General features: G+C 28.5%; 1 protein-coding gene across 2 annotated transcripts in view; it reads left to right on the forward strand.

The window, feature by feature from the left end:
* LOC100214913 (uncharacterized) overlaps nt 1-12,229 on the forward strand; it is a 46,157-nt gene that overhangs the window by 16,391 nt on the left and 17,537 nt on the right. For both annotated transcript variants that reach the window (XM_065793282.1, XM_065793281.1), the window contains one exon: nt 8,801-10,321. In XM_065793282.1, the coding sequence (XP_065649354.1) occupies nt 8,801-10,321 (1,521 nt within the window). The remainder of the gene's footprint in view (nt 1-8,800; nt 10,322-12,229) is intronic.

Consider the following 12,229-nt stretch of genomic DNA (forward strand, 5'->3'; position numbering starts at 1 on the left):
CACAGCTTCATGCTCCTGGTTTCATGTAAATCTGATGTTATACTATTGTAACAGTCTTCTTTCAATTACTTTCAAAAAAATCTTTACAATGAATTAAAAATACTCTTGCTTGATGTTTTATGGTCTAAGTTTCATGTGTATTCCTCTTTTCTATCCACAATAAAGATTTTATTTATTTTTCTCCATTGCGCATTTGTTAAAAACTCTAAGATATTTTTTATAACATACACAACTATATTAGCCATGCTTCTTGTAACTGATCTCCTTTTTCTATCTCCAGGAAATTTGAGCATTAAAACACAAGATTGTTCAACAGATAAAAACTTACACATTGTTATTCATAGTTTTTTGCTGATAGCTTGAATAATTCATTTAGAAATTAAGTTTAAATAACTAAATTTATTTGTAAAATGAATAAAAATTTTCAAACTGAAATGAATCCCTTTATCTTAAATTGTGGTGTAACGCAAGAATCATTTTTAGTCCACTAATTTATGTATTATTTATCATGATATACTTTTTTAAGTACTTGCTGAAGTTCATTACTGATGACAGAAAATTCTATTCCAGCCTGAATTCTGTTCCGGCCGGAATTACAACATTTCAGGTCAAAATACCGGAATTTATTCTTTACTTTTATTTTTTAAGATATGTGACACAGACTTTGTAAATTAGTTATAAAATTCATTGTCCTGCAGGGCATTAAGTATTATTTGTAAACCTTGGTAAAAAATACAAATTTCTAAACAAACACAATTTAATTTTCTTTGCAATAAACAATTATGTAAAGATTTCTGGAAGTTTAGGAATATTGTGATGCAAAAAGAGTTTCCCTTCAGTTTTGGACAACAAACTAGATCTTTTATCATTAAAAATGTTACCTGCCTCTGAGATTAGTCTCATTTCAAATGTTAATTAAATTTTAAATCATTAAAAAATGTAAGACGCCTATTACAGTAAATATTTCAATATTAACCTAAAGGGAAAAATTGAAAATAAAGAAATAATTTTAAATATAAATATTATGCAGGTTAAAACTTTCAATACATAAAATCATAAAAACAAATAAAAACAACATATTATATTTAAATGAAACAAGAATCAAATTCATAAATTAGGTTATAAGTTTATTATAGGTTATAAATATATATTATATAACCACAATACTGAGGTGCAGGCTTTTACTGTAATTTTGAAGATGAAAATTAACATAAATATAATTCTCGTTCTGGCCGGAAATCCATAAATTTTATCGAGTGAATTCCGGCTGGAACTTGAAATTTTCATTCTGGTACACCCCTAAACATAAGAAATGACATTATATAGGTACTGATTTTGACAAAATGGCAAGTAAATAAAAATTAAAGTTTTGCCACCAAATGTGTAATATTTAAAAATTAAATCCACATTAACAATAACTTATGACCATTTCTTTAACATTCAGTAGCAGAACTATAGCATCTCAATTGTCTTCCTATCAAGAGCAGGAATATCTTGGAGTTTTAAAAGTGATTTAAAATAGACAGTACATTTAAAGTATAGCCAAACCCAGTTCACAGTGAAGCTCTATAATTGCTCAAATTGGATCACAGGTTTAAAACAGGCTAATAATAATGCAGCTAAACTTTTTTAAGAGATAGAAAAAGACAAAAACTGAATTTTTTAAAGTTGATGGCTAGCCAGTATTTACATTAACAGAAGAAGATATGTTTAAGACTTATTTAATAAAATAATCTGAATTTGGATTCATATGACTTAAGGTGTTTAGTAAAATGGTGCATAGTAAAATCATATGACATGACTTTATATGATAAAATTATATAAAGGTGCATAGTAAAATCATTTGACTTAAGGTGCATATTGTTTAAGTGTATGGTATTTAGACAAAAAAGATTTTATTATACCTTAGTTTAATGATAGTTTCCCAGGTGATAATTGATTTTGAACTTTCATTAAAAGATAAGCAGATCTCACAGTAAGATTTGCTAGTAACATAAAGCGCAAGAGAACAGAAAAAGGCACAACTGTGATAGATAATTATTTTATAACTTTATCAAGTGAAATGATTAGTATACCACTTGATAATATATGGAATTATGATAAAATAAAACCCAGTGATGACCCTGGTAAAAAAAAAAAAAAAAGCATGTGGGTAATTATTCTAAACACGCCATTAATTCTACAAATGTTTCATTCTCTGCAATGTTTATTAGTAATGCCATAGAAGAGTTGATAACAATATTAGTTGTTTACAAAGTAGAATTGTTAAAGAATACATGATTTAAACATGGGTCACCAAAGCTCATTATAATAGACCAAAATGTGGTTGGTTTGACTCAGTACGCTTTGAAGTCTGGCTTTTCTCTTTACTTTTTCTAAAATTTAAGAAGGCTAAAGGAAGAGGTGTCGTTATTTGGGGTAATGTATTTTCACATTTGAGTATTGCAGTTGTATTGGATACATGTCATAGTAACATCATAGCATTTGTGGCATTACCTGTAAATTTAATGCATCTCATGCAGTCATTAGATGTTGCCTACTTTGAAAATCTATGAAGATTAATTAATGTAGAGTATTATTTGGGTGGAAGAAGAACGGAAAAGTAAGGCAAGTTGCTTTCTCTTCCTAAAGCTAAGTTTGCTAGACTTTTAGACCATTTAATTACCAACTTAAATTAAATTAAATTAAGTGATAATTAAATTAATTTAAGTGATAAATATAGTGCTGGTTTTTGGAAAACTGAAATTTTTCCATTACACAAGTCTCATAATACTGTCTTACGAATACCATGTGTTAGTATAAGTTTATAACTAACTACTGGTATAGTTAGCCAGATATTTTTAAATTATTTAAGTAAGTTAAGCAAAACCTAAGCAATGTAAAGTTTGCGATTTTCCTGGTAAAAGCTTATGTTCAGCGGATATTTCCTCTTATGTTATAAATTTAAAAAATAGCATGCAAGTAATGTAGATATATCTAGCAGTATGATAAATACATTTGAGACCAACAACGTTGAGTTTGCTGCCCTAAGTACCAATATTGTAACAACTAATACTTCTAATCTAATACTTACTGAAGTAAGTTTTGACACCGAAAGTCATTTAGAATCTCCTAATCATTCGCAATCATGTAAAAAGAACTTACAATAGCAAGGTATTGATGAAACAAAAACGCCAATAAAAAGAAAAAATTTAAAAAAAAAACTTTACTTATGTAAGTTTGTTATTTTGTACTTTTTAATTTAAGATGCAAAGTTTATTCTTTTTATTCTAAATTGGGCCAGTCACCCCACCACCCGGGTACACTTTAACCCACTGTTTATACCACTAAAGAAATACTTTATGTGATTAATTTTCAGTTGTGAGACAGAGTTTTAACTATTGTCACAGTGCACTTTTATTATTTGATGTTTGAGAAAATAACTTTTTTAATTTTCATGCAATAAACATTCAAGTGCAAAATGGGCCAAAACCACCACAGGTTATGGAATATATACATATATTTACCCTTTTTAAAATATCTTACATTTCAATTTTTGTGTATAATTTTATATTTAAAAACATAACTTTTTTTGCTAAGCAAATTTTGTTTTGAATAAAGAATAAAAAAGATTTTAAATAAAATAAAAAATAAATTTTTCATTTTCAAAATTAAAATATAATCTTATATGATTATTTTATCTAACATATGTAAACACTTAATTTTAGATTAACATAAAATAATAATAACTAATATGATACTTTTCTAGTGGGAAAAATAAATTGTACTATTCCCAACAACAAAGTTTGCAACCACACAAGAAATTCTTCAATACTACAACTTTCTGAGAAAATCTAAATCTTAAGTTAAACTGAGTTTTATTGTCGGATGTCCAAACAAAAGTGAATCATTCTCACCAAATTGTCCTACCAGTCAGTTACATTGCTGCATAATATTTAAACTTGTAGTTCCATGGATACATGGTGGATTTGAAGTAATTACAACTCAGAAGCTAAGGTAATGATAGATCAAACTTTATAACCTTATCAAAATATTAAAATATATTTTTAAGTTTTCATAAGCATTTAATAGTAATTCCATTTTATAGGATCAAGGTCAAAAAAATGGTGCAGGACTGGATGAAGCTGAAAAGCTTAAGCAAAAAAAACAACCCTGCTGATGTTAAAAAAAGAAAGAACTTTATAGAAAATATTAAAAAGGTTTTCTTCTGGATTGGAGAAAACTCACTAAATATGGTTGAAAAAATAAGGAAAGATAGGTTGAGAAACCTAAATGACAAAGAGGAAGACAGCTTTTCTTAAAGAACAGTTAGAGGAAAGGAAAGTTAGGCGGATTGGATAAGAGATTTCAGTACTCATTAAAAAGAAAGTACTAAATGTTAAATATAAATGTAATTATGATAAATTAAACAATGTATCTGATACTGATTCTGAAAATTCATTATGTTCTTTTCATACCAATAAAAGCAATTCAACTGATAGTGAATTTGAAATTGAGCCATATATTGATCCTACAAATTCTATTAACCTACCCAAGGATATCTTGCACCGTACTGCTCATACAGCAGTTGGAGAGGGTTTAACTCCACATCAACATACAGCAATTCTTAGCAGTATTATTGTCAATTCTGGAGGATCCATCGCTGAGTTTGTATGCTCTAAATCTTCATCATACAGAGCAGCAGAGAATGCTGTGTTAATGGGTGAAAATGAAATCAGAGACCATATAAAAAGCATTTACAAATCTTCAAGTTCTCTAATAACTATTCATTTTGATGGAAAATTTTTGAAAGAACTTACTGAAGGAAAGCAGTTTTCAAAAGATAGGTTAGCTGTTCTTGCAAGGATTAAAGGACAAACCAAGTTACTTGGAATTCCAGCAATTGACTCAGGTTCTGGAGAACATTAAAAAGAAGCTATAGAAAAACTTATTTCTAACTTTGGATTAGAGGATAAAGTTCAGTGTCTTTGCTTTGATACCACTAGCGCTAGCACAGGTAAAGCAAAAGGAGCTTGTAGCAGAATCATTGTGCACTTACAGCACCCTATGTTATTAACTGCATGTCGATGCCATATTTTTGAGCGTTATATTACCCATTTTTGGGAGCTTTATCCAAGCAGTCATACTTCAGGACCAGAAAATAAATTATTTAAAGTTCTTAAGAACCATTGGAATGTTCTAGATACTAAAAATCAAAAAAACTCCTATTGATTCCTGGATTAATGAACAAAGGTTGAGTGCTATTCAATTTTGCAGATATATAATTAGCACTAAAGTTTTTAAGAAGGTGAGTAATAATAGCTTTATAAATTCAATAAAATTTAATTATCCCTTCCTATTTCCAAAAAATAGTATAGTGAAGTAGTGCTTCACTTATAATTTTCCAGTTTTACAATTTTGTAGTAAGTTATTTAAGTTATTAGTTTTGTAAAGATTATCAGGAATTGGCTGAACTTACATTGATGGTACTGTCACACACCGACAGATTTAAACTTTACAATCCTGGAGCTGTTCATCATGCCAGATTCATGAGTAAAATTTTTTTTTACCTATAACTGTTTCTACTTATGGAAAAAATCCCTGAAATCAATGAAGAGAACAGGGATGAAATCACTGAAATAACAAAGTTCCTTTCCATTTTTTACACTGAATGGTTTCTTAGAGCGGAGCTAAGTTCAGCTGCTCAACACAGGTACACAGCCTGAATAATTGTTTTAAAATAAAGATATAATTTTGAATAAATACAAAAAATTGATATATTATTTATTTTTAAATTAAACATTGAAAAATATAAGTCATAACTATTAGGATATGAAAGCATACTGGCAGATGAAAAGGTTTGAGGAGTCGAATAAAACTGGAGCTCAAGCTGTTTCTAAATCCATAATGTAACATACTTGATACCTTGGCCCATATTTAGTCATTATAGCAATTGCAGATCAGAAATGTAAAGAATGTGGTTGGCTAAGAGACTATTTGGTCTAAAACGAGCCCTTAAAGAGGAGTATTCCTTAGAAAGACATGTTGGATAAAAACATTCTGATGAACTTAAACCTTTCACAGGATGAGCCTCCCAGTTTAGTTGCACTAGTTACATGGAAGTCCTGGCTTGTATTTGACATGCTTGGTCATGGAAAAGCTGAGGTTCAATGGATTAAGCTTCCTCCAGAGTATTGGATTTTAAATGATTTCTATCAAGAATTTGAAACAGCCATCATGAATCTTGATGTTGTGAATGATTGTTCAGAAAGAACAGTCAAATTAGTTCAACAACTTGTTTATAAAGTACATTCAGAAGAGAAAAGACAAGATACGTTTCTTTTTACTCATGTGTACAAGCGAAATTGAAATGGTAGAAAAAAGTTGGATCATGCCAAAGCTGCACTCAATAGTATTATTTAATATCTTTTGATCCAATTTATTTTTGAAACATTTGTAAATTTTTGGTTTTTGTTTTGTATTGGTAAAGTTTTTTTTTTTTATTGTATTCAAACAAATATCTATTGTTTTTAAAAAAACATTTTATGTTTTGATGATTTTCAATATTTTGTCATTCTTCTGAAAGTTACTTAAAAAAATATTTATGAAAAGAGCCCCTTAAACTTAAGTTGTAGAACTCATTACCATATTATTGGATAATTTATTTTTTAAATTGGTTGAGATTTAAGGGTCCCACAACTGCGGTAAAGTTTTCCTAAAAACAGGGCAAACTTTTCCGATGATCAAAATTTTTGATCATCGGAAAGGTGAAATTTTTGAACTACATTTTTTTTTTAAACAATTTTAAATCAATTAATTAAAAAATAATGATCTTTTTCAACACCACTATGGGTTATGTAAATTAAATATGGTAATCCTTTTTTTTTTTTTTGCAGTTCTTAAAAAGTTGAGATTGCTTGCTGTGGCCTTAAAAGTCGTATGTTATGAGTGAAAGACCTAGTTTTTGGCTGTGCAGATACTTGCCTTTTGCAAAGCTGATGACAAATTTGAACTGCTGAATAAGGTTGTCTCAAACCTTGGTTCTTTTAAGGTAGTTCTGCTAAGATGTGTGAGTCTTATTTTATGTATATTTTTAAGCTCATTGATTAATTTGAGAAATGATTAGTTGTAAAGACCATTGGTTATTGAGAAGCAGAACAATTTGAACTACCACCAGAAGCACTTTGCTAAATTCCTAATATCATGTTCAAGTTGAGGTAACCAGGTTTGAATAAGAGTTTGAAAATGTGATGTGGCTGAATGCATGTTGTGTTGAGAACTTTATAAAGTTTAAGACTATATCTTTGAAAATAATTCTCAAGGTCACCCAGCATACATAACTCTAGAAGCATTGATAATTTTGACATGAATTTTATATGCATGCAGTTTATGGAATAGCTTCCTATCCTATTTTGTCAAATAGGGTGGGAAACTTTACCAATGTTTGCTAGGCGTCAACTGGAAAGTCACATTTTCTTATTATTGTTTTGGGGATTATTGTTGGCCTTTATCAATACAATGCTTTATAATCAGGTTATGGGTTATCATTATGAAACTGAGGTAAAAAAGATAGGTCATTTGTTAGAGGCAATTTGTTTGAGCTTGCTATTTTTTATTTTTTTTTGAAGGGAAGAGAGGGAGCTTACATTTTTGTAAAACAGGGTGGTCCTAAAAAGTCCTGGAAAAACACCCTTTTTAGCAATAGTTCCTAGAAATCCTGGAACTTTTTTCTGAAATAGTTCAATATTCTGTTATCATGTTTTTATCTTTTACTATTAATTTTACAGAGATTTATACTGAATTTGATAATTACATATTTTCTGTAAGCAAAAAAAATTTTGTTTAATGTTACTATCAGTATTATGAACATCTACTAATTATTTAGTTATTTTTCATTTTCATATTTTCTTTAAATCTACATATTTTGTTTTTTTTTCTGGTCAAGAAAAGATCAACGTATCCTTGAAAAACCCAAAAATTTTGGAAAAATCCTGGAAATATGCTATTATTTTGAATTAGCTATTGGCTGGCCACCCTGTAAAAAGAGAGAAAAAAGAAAAAATTTATCTTTTTCTATAATGTATTGTTATAATAGTTTTATAATTCTTGCCATAATCCATCATTCGGTTTTTTTGTTCTTGTGTTGATTTAAGTGGCTTTGTGTTGTCCTTGCTCAACAGTAAACGGTAGTTGAATAAAATTCTATCTATCCTTTTTTTATTTTTTTATTTTTGAAGTAGGGGAGGGAGTTAAAGTTTTGGTAAAAAGAAAGAAATAAGAAAAAAAAATTTTTCTCTCAAATACATAATTATAATACTTTTACTCAGCGGTATATGAAGTATTTAAGAACTTTTTTCTAACCTTAATCTTTTGTATACTTTCATTTTTGTTATATTTTTTGTATAATTTTCATTTTTGTTTTATCTTTTGTATAGTTTACATTGTTGTTATATCTTTTATTTTATCTTTTTTATAATATTCATTTTTTTAAACCTTTTATTAAACATTTAGTATAGAATTAAACTTGGTTAATTTGAATCTTCAGAAGGTTTTAAAATATGTTCGAATCACAAGAGTTTTCTAATTAAGGAGTCCAAATATAAATGTTAAACCCTGTCGTTGAAGGGGTCAAAGAATTTCTTCGATTTAAATTATCTTTGTAATTATAGGAGTTCCAATTACAAGAGTTCAAACAATTTTTGTTATATCTTTTGTTTAATGTTTAGTTTAGTTTTTATTTTTGTTATATCTTTTGTTAAATATTTTGTATATTTTGCATTTTTGTTTTATCTTTTGAATAATTTCATTTTTGTTCTTATAGGTTTGTGAAAAAAGAATATAGAATCGATAAAGCATTTAAAGTATCTACATATGGCTCAACATCAATATATGTGTGCGAACCTGAATCAGATGTTGATATATGTATATTTGCTGAGCAGTGTGTTTTTTCAAGTGACATATTTCCTTTACAAATGCAATTACGCATGAATGAATTTTGTCATGATGAAAAAGAAAAACATATTTTACAGTTTGTGATTTCACGAGCATTAGACTCAGTGGTATCTTCAAAAAGGGAAATTTTAGATGCCAAAATTCCTATTATTAAATGTGTGATAGGCGACGAAGACAGTGCAGTCAGTTGCGACATTTCAATGAATTTGATTGGTAAACTTAAAACACAGTATATTTATTTTCTTTATCGAAGTAACTGTTTGTATTTACCTTTATTTTGGATATTAGTGAGCTGGGCAAGGGTTGTTGGTTTAGTAAAAAGTGCTATAAATTCTACTGGAGTCATGGATACAGCTGAATTTTACTCCCTTATTATTGGTTTAATGAATACAGATAAATACGAAAACTTGTTTGTTGAAAATAATCGGTATAGTTCAATTTCATATCTTTATAGCTGCTTAGACAAACTTAAAAAAAGAGATAAACATGAACTAGGATTAATGTTGCACACTTTCTTTCGAAAGGCAGCAAATTTGAGAGGTAATTTGGTATTTTATTGGCCAGCACCTAATATTCCAGAAGTTACAATTGATTCCAAAGTAACTGAAAAAATATCAATTTTTGCACAGAGTGCATTTCACTCAGTATCAGCAACAAAAAATATTAATGAGTTGTTTTTACATGCTTTGATGTCACAACAAAGTACGATAGAGTATTCTGTTAAATTACCGCTATCTGTGTCTTATGCAATGCAGGCTTGCTCCTTTCATTCAAGTCGGCTTTCAAAACTAACTGGTGCAATTGTTTCTGTAACTCCAAAAGAAGGAACAAAAAATCTTTTGGTTACTGCAGTGGGTTCCAGTTTATCCATAAATCTTCTTCGATCAGAAATACGTGATCTTATTCACACTAATAAAACTTTAAGTTTGGGCGTGTTACCTAAAAAAAGATCTAAATATTTTATGGAAGGATCCTCATTTTTAATCGTTGAAGGAAAAACGCTCACATTTAATCCTACACTAAAATTTGAAGCAAGTTTAGGGGCATTTGAACTATTGCATGCATGCAATAGGAAGGATGCTTTGTATTTAGAAACTGATTTGAAACCATTACCTTCGTGGTTGGATGAAGAATTTATTCGATTTCAATCTTGCATTACAACGCAGATGTCAAAGTTTCCATGCAAAAAGAATATTTCTCTTGAAGCATCATCACGGTTTGGTTGTTTTTATTTAATTGATCTCAGCAAACGATTGCCAGATTCAACAACATGTTTAAAAATGAGTGAAATCGAACGCTTTATTGAACGAGGTCGCTTTAATCGTAAAAAATGGAGTAGAACAGATTATGTGCCATCTCCTAAGCAGCAGGATTTAACCAATAAAATGAGGTAATTTTGTTATTTAATATTTTTTGTATAGACTTTAGTATTAATAGTTTCAATTCAGATCAATTTCAATTCAAAACAAATTCAATATCATCAATGAATTTCAAATTGTAGACAAACCCTTTTTTATAAAAAAATCTTTTTTTTTTTAACTTTTTAAAAAAAAGGAAAGCTTCTGGCAAGAATTTAAAATTTTGGAAAAGAAGAAACTTTCACCTAATTTGGCTATATGTAGCAGCGCACCTAGCACAAATTTTTTATATTGTTGAAGGAAAAGATCAAAATATTCTTGAATTTTTTTAGGCATAAATTTCAATTGTTATATTAACATCTCCTAAGGCTAAATCAGACTAATGGTAAATGGTGTATTCAATCCTTGAATGTTCACTTTTTCGACCTGCTTTTAATTATATATGGTATAGTACATCCTATATTAGTAGATGCATATGTATAAGGTAAATAAATTATTTGACAAAATTACATTTATAGGTATATCAAAATGTACGGCTTCCTTTATTACTGCCTAATTTAAAGAAACAAATTCCCATCCAATAGTTTGTCTCAATTACTAATATTTTTTGCTTATTATTTATAAAATCAAATGGTGGCATTTGATTGGCTTTAAAAAAGTGACAGTTTGAAGACCGGTCTGAGCGGCAAAGCTTTTAGATACGTCGTTGATACACCATTATGACTTACAATATATCAACTCAAAACATGAATTCTTTTTTATTTCTTGTGATGTTTTTACAATGAAGAAGTTATAAAATTGTTAGTATTATTCATAAAACAATTATTAATGTCTTAGTTGAGTAAATGATTTTCTGTTTTACTTTATTGAACTGAAATAAATATTTAAATTAAAAGTAATTACTTTTAACAGGTTGATATATGTGACACTTGATATTAAAACTAGAAAAATGTACCTGTGAATTTAAAAATAAGTTTAAAAAATATATGCTTGCAGCATTGCCAAGCCTTGAGCTTCTTAAAAAAGCATAAAACTATAGCCTTGTTTGAGTTTTGTCATAAATTCTAACTTTAAAATAAAAAGAATGATTAACCTTAGTAGAACCAGTGAATCCAAATTTGTCCACTTAAGGATGTGTTGCAAGTAAACATCAGAACTTTCCATCTCTGCAATATTCAAAACACCTGGTTGTGAACCAGCTTCAGCACATATGCAAAAAAGCAAAGCACTCAATCTTGTATAAGAAGCTGGCTGCTGGCTTTAAGATAACAATAATTCCCATTGTTAATGCAGAACATTACTTTAATATGAGCAACATAATGGGAAACTCCAAGAAACAATAGCAGTTACTATGCCTACTGGCCCCCAATCTGCAAGAGTAAAATTAATAATTTTAGACAATTAAATGTTGTGTTGATAAAAAACAAGAGCTATTCAAATACTACTCCATTAATAAGACTATTATTCGTACTTGTAGGCAACTATTATTCATATCAAAAGTATTTATTTAGGCAACTTTTATTCATATTTGTATTATATAAGTAACTTTATTTATTAAATAAGTAAAATCTGGGTGTAAGAAAGACCTTCAGAACTAAATTGTTTTTTTTGGATTTAATTACCTGCTGGTGAAAAACTAGACATTAGAATTATTATTATTATTTTTTTGTTATAATTTTCATTTGTATCACTCATAATAAGTTTATTGTATGTCAGTTTTACATTATGGTTTGGATTCTATAAAACAGTTTTTTGATTTATCTAAATGGCAGCACAAAATACTTATTAGACAGTTTAGTTTTTGGATACAAGGCTTGACAATAATGTTAAAAAAGCTTAATTAAAGTTTATTTAATTTGTTTTAATTGTGTTAATGATGTTAAAATAGCTGTATTAATCATTAATTTTGTAAACTAATATTAAGATAGACAAATTCAATA

Source organism: Hydra vulgaris, chromosome 03, assembly GCF_038396675.1.
Source record: "Hydra vulgaris chromosome 03, alternate assembly HydraT2T_AEP".
Classification (NCBI taxonomy): Eukaryota; Metazoa; Cnidaria; class Hydrozoa; order Anthoathecata; family Hydridae; genus Hydra; species Hydra vulgaris.